The 13,743-nt window shown below is 35.4% G+C and overlaps 1 protein-coding gene across 2 annotated transcripts in view; it reads left to right on the top strand.

Moving 5' to 3' along the window:
* Nucleotides 1-13,743, top strand: part of ZDHHC21 (zDHHC palmitoyltransferase 21) — a 38,283-nt gene that overhangs the window by 18,982 nt on the left and 5,558 nt on the right. Inside the window, exons 6-7 of one of the 2 annotated variants that reach the window (XM_084224836.1) lie at nt 51-167; nt 13,519-13,562. In XM_084224836.1, the coding sequence (XP_084080962.1) occupies nt 51-167; nt 13,519-13,562 (161 nt within the window). Of the gene's footprint in view, nt 1-50; nt 168-6,500; nt 6,652-13,518; nt 13,563-13,743 lie in introns of those variants that run through there. The other variant, XM_084224837.1, reaches the window with a different exon arrangement.

Here is a 13,743-nt window from a genome sequence, read left to right as displayed (position 1 = left end):
AATTACTTTGTAGCTCCTAAAGTATCTCTCTTCTTTCTGTCTTGTTCTAGGATGTGTTTGTATTTAGACATGAACTTGCTCTCCTAAGAATTTCTGCCTTCATGGGTCTAATAATATTTGGTGGAATAAGTCGACTCTTTTACACTCAGCTAATGGGTATTTTCACTGTAAGTATCTAATTTGAGAAGTATATATTAGATTTATTTTCAGTACAATTAGTCAAAGCAGAAAAGTGGATTGCATTTAAGGGAAGAGTAGAAAAACGCACTATGAGGCACTTGTTAGATACATGGTCTGTCAAGCTTCTTGACACCAGTGAAATCTAAGAAGCTTTCTAACAAATAAGTGTCTAATAATTCCACTTTCAAGTCAGTATCCTGATTTATATTAGGAAAATGGACTCATATCTTGTCCTGGAATCGCGCAGTGTAGAATATATGCAGTTGATTCTTGTTTTTGTTTTAAACTCTTGTGTAGCCTGGTCAAAATTTATGTGACAGTGAGGCTAACTGATAAATCAAATTTTGAGAACACAGCATCTTTGTTAAGTATTTTGATAAATATGCTTATGTTCATCTCTTTATTTGCTAAACTGTGGAATATAATTGTGCCATTTACAGTCCAGGTGGGTATTCTGTGTTTGGATATACAGAAAAAAATATCTTCTCCATGGAAAAATTTTTCAGTTAAATGAATTTGATAATGTAATAAATACTTACAAGAAACAACCTTTTTTTTGGTGTAACACTCTGTTCTGTACATTGGAAGCTAATAGCTGCCAGCAAATTTTGGAAGTTATCTTGAGAATCCATATAAATGTTTAAACTACTGTTAAACATGACACAGTACATGAGTTGGCTATATACATGTTGAAAAAGTCTATGATGTGGCCTGCTGAACCTTTTTTTAAAGGCAATAATGTACACGATGGCAGCATATTTTTGGCTGCAATTCTTGGAGATCTGCCTAAAATTTTACTTTGGAATTATGAAGTTTTGCATAGCATTAACTTTTGTAGGGACGTAATGGAAAACCTCTCAACTATATCGTGTAATTCTTTTGTATTGAATAAAGAAAAAAATTATAGTGTAGTTTTAAATTGTGTTAGATAAAGCAATAGTGCTGCTTTTTGGTTTTACTGTATTACTTTTAGATATTTACTGCCTTTTGCTTTTTCTGTCATGGTAGTTATACTGTCTATTATTATTACCATCATTACTGTCTATTATTATTACCATTCTCCAGCTACTCTACTATAATGTGTTTGACACGTACTCTCAACCCCCAGCTCAACAGATTTACCTTTGTGCGCCTTTACTGTGTTCCTGATTTCTGTTCCAGGGTCTTGCTGACAGTTTTTCTCTTCCCTGTTTAAATGTTGCCTTTATATTGGCATCATCTAGAGCTGGGATGTTTTCCTAGACCACCACCGTGGTGGCTATCTAGCTGACATGGTGAATTCTGCTTACCAGTAATGGGTGAGACAGAGACGATGCTTAAGTGAGCCTAATTGTTCAGGTACTGAAATATGAATGTCATTTTAGTTTCTGTTAAGTGGATATGAGAAGGGTCAGAAAACTCATCTGATTAGTACTGCACTATACCACAGATAGAATACAGAAGAAAACAAGAAAACCAGACCCTAAGTTTATAATTTTGTTCTATGTGCTGCCATAAGCTGGACTAAATTTTAGCAGTGACCATCAGCATTCATTCAGATACTATTACTGGATGTGAAATAAGACCTCCCAGACTGAACCTGTTTCTGTCAGATATACCTGAAACCCAGGCTGTTTCTGTTCTGACACAGGATACCAACTGCACTGCCACTGTAAAAGGCATGAGTGCCCAGTTGTAACTTTGCTGTCCTGAGCCTTAACACTTTCAGGCTGCTGCCACCACTGCACTCTATTTATAAACTGCTGTAAAGTCTTTTTTTCTCTGTCAGTTGTATGTACTGTGAAGTACCTATTTGCTTACAGAGCTGGCAGCTCCACTGGAACAGGTGTGGAGTTATAGCATTTTTACCTCCAGTTTTTCTGCTGAAATCATAATTGCTGAGCTACAGTATGCCTGGACACTTTTTTCTATTGTCTTTGCCAAACTTTGTAAAACAAACATGTACAGTAATTGTGGATGTGGATGGTCTATGAGAGGCAGATGCTAAAAAGTACAGATCTTCATTAGGGCCTCTTACTGCATCCTACCTATCCCCCCAAAAGCAGATGTGGCTATTGTAACATGGACAAGTTTTTAGGCTTGATGGGATTGCTGGGGAAGTAGAAATCCATTACTGGTGTTTCTCCAATATTAATTCATTCACACCATTTGGATGCTGTTGCATTGTCTCACTGAAGAATGTAGGTCATGTAGTCCATCCCCCACTCAGAGCATTTCATACCAGCAACACAATTGTCTTCTCCCCTTTCATTCCTTTCTTTGCAAATACAGAATTAGGAAGAAAAATAATACAGTCGTTTTGAGGGAATCTGCTTAGCAACAATTATTCCGACTTCAAACAAACAAAGCATGTCTGTTTGGTGCAATTGTGCTTAGTCTACAAGTGGTGTCAAATTTTTTGTAGAAATGGTTTTTGATTGCCAGCACTGTAGGGTGGAGACTTGCTTCCTACATAAGCATTGACAGCTTTGACAAGCAACTAGAAAAGGCAGAGGAGAGGGCAGCAGGTGAGTTAGTATTTTCTCTGCAGGTTCTAAAAATACATGGCTGCGGTGGTAAAGTAGGGAAACAGCAAAACTGGTATAGCCACCCAGAAGCTGAGCACATTGAGTATGTAAGACATTCAAGCCCCGTAGAAGCAATGAACCATGAACAGTAAGAAGCAGTGATGTTTCTAGTATGTACTGTGCTGGAGTTACCATTCAGCATCTAGCCTTCCTGTGTAAATTAACCAAATGGTATCTGAAATGAGCTCTATATTAAATATGGAATTAGTGATGAAATTAACTTAGTATAAGGTATAGATTAAAACCTGATAGCAGAACGCAATCATTAAAGTGTAATATGAAGAAAAGGACCTTGAAACAAAGTTAAGAAGCTTGGAGGCATGGATATGCATTTAAAACATTCACATTGTATGAAATGCTCCATGGCTATTCTTGAAAGCATTAATTTCAGTGATTGCTGAAGCTGCCTGTGTGTGCAAGGGACAAGAGCATGGGCCATTTGATAGACCAAAGCAACTCTTGTGCTTGTATGGGAGAACAGGTAATACACATTTTTGTAGTTCATGCTCTTGTGCCTCTTTTTGCAGTTCAGCATATACCAAGATTAATTCCCCAGCTCCTGGGGAAAAAAAACTGGTTTTAAATAGTAGAGACTGTAAGTGTTGCAGCTTTGTGATCTAAACTTTGGTGGGTGCAAACTGCTGCTGAGCAAGTCCAGCAGGTTAAGGTTCATTGGTGTTTAACATTACAAGTGCTGTAAAAACTTGTGGAAAAAAAGATAAATCTAAGATGAATCAAACTGTGACCCTTTTGTAACAAGACTGCCTGATTTCCCATAAGGTAAACTTGCTTGACCATCATTGCATAATTTTCCAGGAATTAAGCCAATAGTTTTTGTTTCATCATAGTAATACAAAGATACGGCCTGTTTTTTCAAGGAATACTGAACATGCTTATGAAAAAAATTTAGATTCTTCATTTATATTTGTATTTACAGAGGTTTATCCTTTTGCCGCAGCACCAAGATAGATGAAGTTTAATGTGTAGAATGAATTTGCATGTGATCTTTGTGTCCATTTTTAGAAGCAGAATTAAACTCCACTAGAATTGACCTAAGTGCTGGATTGACAAAACATAAAAATGAGCCAAAGTTTTTAATAGGTTTTCATAGGATTAGCATTTTGTCCTCTTTGATACATATTTTCAGAAGTTGTAAAATGCATGGAAAGAATATATCTCATGTACTCCATCATGTTTTTCTGGAATGAGGCAGTAGCTAAAAACAGAAAAGCAAAGCAGCACAGTATGAAGTGCAGGTGAAGTATTCTGCCATGTGAGGTGGCACTTTGCAAAATTCAGGTTTGTTTCACAGTTGACTGATTTGTGCCTGTCATTGTGTAGCTGTCATTGGTTATAACAGTAGATCAATTTTTTAAAAGGTCTTTAAGAAAAATATGCATGTATTCTCCATATGTGTGTATTTTGCTGTTATCCTGCTTCATGTGTGTTCAATATCTATTGATATTGGTATTGATATCTATTCCAAGGTGCTTGGAAAAAATGTGCTCTCTGGTAAAAATGAAAACTTCGTAAGCTGTATACTAAAATTTGTCAGTTACAGGGAAAATGTTCCTCACGCTGTAGTGCTTGATAAGGTGATTAGTAGACTAAGTAACCTACTACACAGTAATTTCTCTGAGTACATTGCCACCACTGTGATTGTGGTATCACTGCTAGGGTATCATTAGCACAAGGCTATTCATAACTCATTTGGAGGTCCAGGAAGCCAAAGAGCAAAGGAGGTGACTTCCTACAATGAGAGGAGAACAGCTGGTTGGCAAAAACTGTCCTTAGAGGAACTTTTGACATGAATTGTTCTGATGAAGAGGGGAGCAGCTGAGGTGGCCTCTATATACAGGATTAGTGCTTTCTCCCTAGAAACTAGCATATGTGAAACACACTTCTATCAGAAGGGGCACATGGCTCTTTTCGTCATCCTTCCCCAGTTGCTTTCTCTGAGCTTTATTTGCCTCTAATTTTGTTATCATCCTGAACTTTGATACTTCTTCTAGCATGTACTTTACATTACTCTTGGGGAAGTTTTATTTGAATACTTTGGAAATAGAAGTATCAAGGTTCTCTCTAATTCTTAAGCCTCTGAAATTTGGAGAAACTTAAAATCCTAGTTTAAGAACTCTAGGACTCTTAAGAAGATACTCCTCTTAAAATCTTATCAACAATTAGTATTCAAACTATTCGAGTTTTTAGAGAACTGGATGGAAAAAATTGGTTTCACCCATAAATTAAAACACCATTGAAGATAATTTCCAAAATGATTATGCATTTATGTTGAAGGCCTGCCTGTCTCTAGTGCTTGTTACTTCGTTTACCACTCCTCTATTTCCTGTAATTTCTTGTAGAGCAATTTAGAATTTTATATTCCTTAACTGGAGCCTGTGTTGTTACATTCTCAGACAGCCTGATTTTTAAATGATATTGTTTGAAAAGTGGAAGCAAACTTTCAAGTAAAATAGAAACATTCCAGAAAGACTTTTGCAAGTTGCACTTTACCAGGCGCAACCTTTTTACTCTCCTACTGAAAGTAACAATTTTAAAGATTATTGTTACTCTTTACTTCAGACCTCCTCTAGCTGCTTGTACTCCACAAGTAGTTTTTGGCCTGAATCACTGCAGGTTACAAAATAGCTCCAGTATAGACGCTTAAGACTCCATGAAGGTAGAGGTGTGGGTTTTTATTGGTCCTTTGCTGTAAGTCATAGAAGTATGATTTATAGGTAAGTTATCACTTTGTCCATTTCAGACAGTTTTAAAATCTTCTGGGGGAAAAAAATACAGACAATCTGTCTTGTGAACAGTTGCTTGCATGTATTAATGGCATTGTATTGAAGTGACAAAACCAAAGTATATTTAGAAAAGATTTTTTTGCACTTAAGCTAGAAGAAAGCATTGAGAAGGATGTATCTGTGTTACTAATTTTTATTTCCATTTCGGTTTTTTTTCGTTATATGAAATAATAAAATTTACTGGGAAGCTAAATGAAGTAGTACCCAGAAACTTGCTTGCTTTCTTGAAACATATTTTCATTGGAACATTTTTTCCTTGGAAAACATTTGTTTTTCAAGGATTTTTCTCTCATTTTTATATGTGACAGATGTTTGTTTTCCCCCCACAACTTGCCTGTTTATTCAGTTATTCATTGGAAAACGCATAAATTCACCAAGGGAAAAAAGTCTATTTTATCAACCTCAGATTGTTTCTGATGTATGGTCATTGAAGGTACAGAGCTCTTTTAACAAGCGTGCTTTGATTCAGTCTTTTTTAAAAATGTGGAACACCCAGAATGCTCATGTGTATGTTAACAGAAGATTAGCCCTGGCTTTTGCATTTCTCTCACTCATATTCCATTTTAGTTTTAAAAAATTATTTCTCTATGTCCTTCCCATTAGGAGTTAAATGATAATAAACAGTTTTTCTGTTTACACTGCAGAATTCTTCTATTGGTTAGGTATGATCTACAATGTATTACTACAAAACATGTAAAAAATGACATGGCATGCTGTTTTTTAATCAATGGCTTTTCTGATTATTTTGATATTTGTTCATATCTAGTGAGTTTTTAAATTGCAGCAGACATTGCTAAGAAGGTTTCTGTTTGCTGACCATTTTTTAAAAGCTGATACCTTTTGCATATATGAGATTTTCTTCCTCTCGAGATCTGCAGTATTCTTTATTTTGTTGGCTGCCACCTGTCTGAAGCAATCAGCCACTTCTTTCTCTTTCTCTGTACAAAAGGAAAATCCGGTCTTCCCATGGATGGTGGAAGGTAACAGGATAATCAGTTCAACAGTGATCCTCTGATGTCATTGTGGGAGCCCTGTAAAAGCGGATTATCTGTGACCCAGATAAAATAATTAGAAATTACTTGGACACTTACAAATAACTGATCTACTAATCTCATTTCCAAAGTTAAAAAAGGCCTGTCTCTCAACATAACACTACCAGATGTTTCAGTTAAACAGCATCCTTTGCAGAGACTAATCTGAACCCTAATTTTAAAGGATTACCTTTGATTGTTTTTATCTCAAACACTGAACAGTGTTTTCATTTTTCCATATGTTGTAACAAACTATTTCTGTGGAAGAAAAGAAATTTTCTTAATTCTTCCATTATGGTCCATTAAATATTATTTAATGTGGTTTATGCTTATTTTCAGAGGAAAACTTTTCATTGAAATTATTTAGTAATTAACTTGTTTCTCTGGGGCAGAACTATTTAATGGATAGGCTTTTATAAATTTAATAGATACCATGTGGCCTTTGTGCAAGGTAGTGGATGTATTATCATAAACTAAGTAGACAGTGACTTTATTAATTTAATTAATGCTACCAGGGTTTCCTGTTAATTAACTGTTTGAATGGTGTACAGTGATATGACAGTATCCTGTTGCATCAGTACTTTCTGGATGTGGAAAAGAGAAATTTCCCTTTATTTTCTGTTGGAAGGATAGAAGGGAAAATTGTGTTCAACAGCCTGCCTGGTGCACAATATGGTATCTACCACGTACATTTTTCCCCTTAGAAGCTTTTGAAAATGTTGATACTTGCTTTTTATTGTTGCAGTGTTTCTCCTTTTCACCTCAAATTAGCAACTAGATTTTACCAAGTAGTTTTCCAATCTTTTTACAAAGATTGTATTTCAAAATAATGAAAATGTAGCTGCAGTTATTCTGTTAGTAAAATCAAGAGCTTTTTAATTCTTTGTGTATTGTATAGCTTTGATACAGTGCTCATTTGATATGCAGAGTGACAAGTGATCTAGTTCTACTGAAATGCTTTTTGTCTTTAATAATAAGTATCTTGTAATTAAAAATATTTGCAATCATATCTTTAATCAGATAATCTATTAAATACTGTTTTGATTAGTGAATACTAAGGGCTTTCGTGTTTTTTCAAACATGGCAGAAGTGTAATCAAGGAGCTATTAATCCTCATAATTAAGTTTAGCATATTAAAAATTAGGATTGGTAGAGGAAATTAGGATTTCCAGGCAATTGTATTCTTTATGTGGCTACAATATAGAGTAAGATATAAAATAATTACAGAGGGAAAGCAAAGTATATATAAACTATAACCCCAAAAGAGTAACTGGAAATTACTAACAGAAAACAAACTAATATTACCATTATCTGTCTTCCTCTTCCTCTTATCCCTTCCCCTTTTCCTGTCTTTACCTTTAATCCACCTATAGCTAGATCTCCTATTAGAAGACTGCATGATGTTCTATAAATTAATTTGTCAGGAATTAGTAATGTCCTGGTCTTTGGATATGAGTTTGTTAACTCTAAATTCTTTTGTATCTTCATCTTTCTCTCAAGTAGGTTTGCACTTTGTTTAGCATTTTTAATAAATGTATTCTGACATCTTTAAATACATATTTGCCATAAAAATAAAATACTAGTTTATTTTTAAAAAAACCTCTCTTATGAGCTACTCAAAATGTAGGAATGAATAGAAGTGTAAGACATTCTAGGTAGTAAAAGATCATCACTTTTATTTAGGTCACTGCATGATCTTAAGTAAATATGAATATTTTAATTGAAATTAATAATTTACAATATTTTAAGGAAAAAGTGCAAGTTAGAAAATGTAATCAGATTTTATATTGTGCAAGGAGTATAAAATATCATCACATATCATGTCAGAATTATCCCTGGATCATCACTCAAAGAGGAAGTCCTTTAACTAATGTGTTTTCCTAATAGTAAAGGCAGTACCTTTAATCACTTGAAGATAAGTAACTATAAAAGTAATATTTGAGTGTTCCAGGGGCTGGGTGCATTTTGTTCACATGTTGCTTGTCAAATTTATATATTCAGACTATTAAAATGACTTCTGTGTGAAGAAGATCAACAGCTATTTCTTAATTGTTTTTCTCTTATATTTTTGTTGTATGATATTTGTAAGGATCAATAAATATAATGTGTTTTGTCCTGTCTCTTGTTATGCAGCTATCTGCACCAAACATGGTGTGGATTTCAAATAGCCTGAAGTTAAGAGATCTTGTGGTGCCTCCATTTTAGAAGGTTTCTTTTCATTGAGTCAGTATCTAATAGCCAATAAAAAAATTGGAAATCTATTTAACTAAATTAATCAGAACATAGAGGAGACCAGAACTATTCCCTTGAAGTAACAGAGTGTAGCTTTATTTTTCATTTAGTACATGAGTTTGATATAGGGGTTTAACCTTTAAATAGAACTATTAGTTTTCAGACTGAACATAATTGTAATTGATAAAATTAACTATCTTATATGAAAAGTCTAGATTAAGGAAAGAATGCTGAGAAGTGGCTAGAAGTAAACCCAATATGTATTTAATGCCAAAAGAAAAGAAAATTTCTCAAATATGATATAGTCCTTCTTTGTTTAGTATTTTATATTCTTGAGTTGCTCATCTGTTACTTGCATGCACACCGTGGAAGGATGTTAGACAGAAGATCAAAAAAACCCTTTATATAAAGGATGTGTTGTGTTGAACTTTTGGATAAAAGCAAAGGCTGCCAATCCAGGAAGGCTTGCAAGTTTTTTCTCTTTTTCTGCTTCATCATACTTTTCTGCAGATTCACCTACAGTGAACATTTGAAAGTACTAAATGCATGGCATAATGCTTACATTCTACTATTGCAAGTATTTAATAGAATTTGTAATGATTGCATGTCACTTAAAGCAAACACAAAAGAAAAACTGAACCCAGGATTGTAGTTGCATGCTTTGGAGTTAGTCCTGTAAGTTACAAATTACAGTTTATACTTTGGAAACATGAATCAGTAAGCGAAAAATATCTGAAAACATGGATCAGTAAGAGAAAAATATCCTTTGCATGTGCTTTTTTCATGATGAATTAGTTCATGATAAAACCCATCCTGTAGGGCAGTTGGTTAACCAGTGCATGTGATCTTTCTATTTTTGTTTTTTTTTTGGCAGCTGGTTATGCTAAATAGAAGCGTAGCTGTGAAAGGTGTAGTTCTTTTTGGAGCTAATTTGGATGCATTTATTTGTGAGTGAATCTGAGGCTGGTTTGCAGAACTCTATCAGTGCTTTTACATATGTCTCTTTCTCTCCATTCTTCTCCTTCCTCTTATAGCAGTCTTAGCTGTGGCAGTAACTTACTTAATTTAGAGCAAACTGCTTTATGGATTTGTGGTATATCCTCAGAGTGAAAAAACCCCATATTTTTTCTCCCCTCAGCAGAATCTGAACACTTTGCCCTTTTCCTATTCCTGTGTTTATTTCCTCTTATTTCTTCTTCCTGTCTTGCTAAGGTGTGATTTTTCTCCTGTAGTTGCTTTAAGATGCTTATCATTGGATATGTATCTCTGAATAACCAGGTGCAGGAGCAATTTTTATTTCCAATCTGGATGATGACTTTGGGAATCTAGATGATCCCTCCTGTCAAATTAATCAGTTGTGTTTGTCAATTTCATCTTATATTCAATTGCAAATTGCAAGATATTTTTAGAGATTACTAGGACTCCATAGATATGTTTGCTCCATAGAGTTGTTTGCTCATATCAAGTTATTTTAAACTTCTGGATGAGTGCCAGCGCTCAAAAAGGGTTTTAACATTAGCATTAGCTTTGAGTCTAGAAAAAAAATCTTAGCACAGTTCTATTTGTATTAATAGTAATCCAAGCTGATAGTAGATGCAGACAGCCAAAGCCTCTTAGGCTGAACACAGTAATTCTGATGTTGTAGCAAAACCTTGGTGTACATCAAATGCATAAGAGAGATGATACTCTGATTGGAAGACATTTATGAGATGTGTTAATGAGCAGACCACCTTTTCGTTCAGAAGAATAGTGGTTATTCTGGTCCTTTGTCTCCAAAAGAAAAAAAATTCATGTCTGAGAAGGAAGCCTTAAATAGCAAGTCAAAACTCAACTGTGGTGCTCTCCTTTTCCTTCATCTCCTGTCTCCAGAGGGGCTACTGACTTTCCTGGGGTGCTGTGAAGTTTCACTTTCATGTGAAAAGGTAAATTGGTTCACTCTCAAATGAAAGTACATTTCAAATGAGCCTGTTTGGCAGCAGAGTTGGGGGAGGGAAGGTATGAGGTTGCAGGGAAGGTATTTTGTTTCTTAAGTTCAGTCACTAGTACTTGTTAAGCAGGTAAACTTCAGAGCAATGTTTCTTTGCTAGTTTGCAGCTTTTAAAATGTGGCTCTAAAAATTTTTTAATGTTGAAAAAGTACCCAAGAAGCAAAGGACTCTGCTCAGCCCCAATTTCTTTACTGTAAAGCAAAAGTAATCTGAAGTATATGTTGGCATTTTAAGGTCAGGGGAGGGAGGAAGGAAGGAGGTAGGCAATGAAGGAAGGGGGGGAAGGGAACAAAGGGAAGAGAGGAAAGGGAAGGGAGGAAAGGAAGTAAGTTCATTCCTGGTTTGCTACTTTAACTTAGTTAATTTAGCAGGTTACAGTTTGGAGGGCAGCAGACTCTGAGAACCTTTCAGGTCTTAATAACATGCCATGACAACACTTAAAATGAAATGAAATCTCCAGTTTCCAATCTGTGATTTTCCCCCAAAAAATCTCAAAACCTGTATTTTAGAGAGCAGTACAAGTGTATTAATGAATAAAAAATGTGCAGAAACACATTAGAAAGCCATGTATTTGATGTTACTTCTTTACCCAAAGCTGGTTTAAACGCCCCTCTTTTGAAATGATAGGATAAATATTCCATAGCAACATGTCCATTTAGAGTCTGGAGTAGCATATGTTATTGTTTTATGAAAGACCATTTGCCATTATTGCTTTCAAATATGCTAATATTATTTTGTACTGTTTGATAAACAGCTTTGAGGTGACCAGAGAATAATTCCTAGAACTGAGATATTTTTGCAGTTACAAAAGGAGATATAGCATCTCATGAACATGGTATTACCATTTTGCTGAAATGCCATGGAAGTAATCTCGTGTTCACTTAGTCCTTTTTATTCAAAAAGCCACGTCTGAATGTTTGTGGTAGGCAAAGATGGTGTTTTCTCTGACAAAAGCTGAATAAAAAGCCAGTCCAAGGAAGCAAAGTTTTCCTTGGCTGTGAAGTCGGGTCCTGCCCTTACAAGGGGAATGAGTTGTGTAATGCCACACTTGTGGCAGGAGAGGGAAGACAGTACTGTAATGTGAGAGGAGGAGCAGTTTATCTGTGGGAATCAAAACAAGCGGTGTTTACAGTTTGCTGCCTCCAGTCTTTGCCTCCCTCTTTGCTGAGTGGATGTTAAAACCCACCTAACAATGGGACAAGCACGGTTTATGTAATCCTGACTGGGCATGCTTTCTGTACACAAATGTCTGGGCAAGAACTTGTGCATCCTGGTGGATTGACGTGAGAAAAAACGGACTTTTCTCCTTTGCTGTAGTGCATCGGGAATTCAGCTGGGTTGTGGACAGAATTAAGATTTTTTTGCTGTTTAGTGTGTGGTAAGGGATCCTGTTCCAAAATGCTTCAGAGCTGGGAAGCAGAATAGAAAAAATTGGCAGGGGAGTTGGGGCCACCCATGTCTGGTGGAGCAGGAAATCAGCTTCCTGTACGTTATTTCCCACTCACATTGTGCCCTTCCCCCTCAAAACTGTCTGAAAGATAGGGGTGGAGTCCCAGCAGTGCCTGTGCTGAATTGCATGCAGGAACCATCAAGGAGCACAGTGTGGTTTTTAGTGCTAGGTAGTGTTTCCAGATGACAATGAAGTTGCAGCCTGATTAATCCGCAGTCCGTCTGTATGTGGTTGGGATGATTGAGATTAGCTCTTGGTTTTACTCAGATTCTACTGTAATTTGACAGATGCATTATGTGCATGCCTGAATCAGGGAAAAGTAAAGGGAAATACCAAACTTCCAGTGAAAAGGAGTTGAAATAATGAAGAATATTTCAGTTGATTGTGTTTTGAACTTCACAAGTGATTTCAGGATGTAATGAACTATATATGTATATTGAAACCCCCTACATGGTACTCACAAAGGAAGCTGTTTTGTGACATCTGTAGTGAAAAGTGAGAAAAAAGCACTATTGGTAATTTTAAGTTTTATTTGGGGGCAATGTAAGCTAAAACTGATCTGTTACTTTGCTTAACATTTTATAATTAAAGTATGAATGTAAGTTGCTTGTATCTGCAGGATTGCCTTCAATCTGCACGTTATTAGCTTTTATATTTTAAGAGAACAATTTTTATATTTGTATTTAATTATAGGAACTGTAGAAATTCATGGTATATTTTCCGTTGTGCTGTTTGCATTATAATCCTCATGAAGCTAATGGTTTTAAAACTTCTGACTAGCTCCTGCTTTTCAAAATACTACATCTGTAAATGACTGCATTTTGCTAGCTTTGTGATTATCTCAGTGGGATAGTCTAAGTCTGGAATAAGTGCTTGTGGAAAGTATGGCAAGAGTGGACCTTATACACATTGCTTCTAAATGTCCTGTGCATTAATTGTAATATCTGAATTAATTTTTGCTGTAATAATGCTGTAAGTTTTTGTTGGCATTCTTTAGTATAGTAGTCAAACTACACAGTATAGTTTCATATCATGTCTGTAAAAATAATTTAACAGACAGAGTTAAAATTTATATGTGTAATCTCACATTTATTTAAAACTAATATGGCATATGTGTAATATGCAACCTACTGAACTGAGGTCAAAACAGTGTACGTTAATAATTAATTCCCTGCTATGGTTATTTGCTTTCATAATGACATTTTAAAGGTTTGGAATCTAAATAAATACTTTTTCATTGTGGTTTTTTTTTTCTTCTCTTTAACAGGACACTACAAGTATAGAAAAAATGTCTAACTGTTGTGAAGACATGTGAGTTCTGTAAAATTCCTACATTGCTGAAATGCTAAAGGAGTAGCTGTTTATTAAGATGATTTTCATGGTACTGCGCTCTGTACTTCCTATCTGTAGCAGCACCTCACTAATCTTTTAATAGTGGTTGTACACAAAATAGTTGCGGCTGTTCCCTTTCTTTCCCTACTCAGAGACAGTG

Source organism: Fringilla coelebs (genome assembly GCF_963513975.1).
Source record: "Fringilla coelebs genome assembly, chromosome: Z".
NCBI classification, from domain to species: domain Eukaryota; kingdom Metazoa; phylum Chordata; class Aves; order Passeriformes; family Fringillidae; genus Fringilla; species Fringilla coelebs.
Note: the sequence above shows the minus strand (reverse complement) of the source record. Positions and strands in the feature narration are given on the sequence as shown.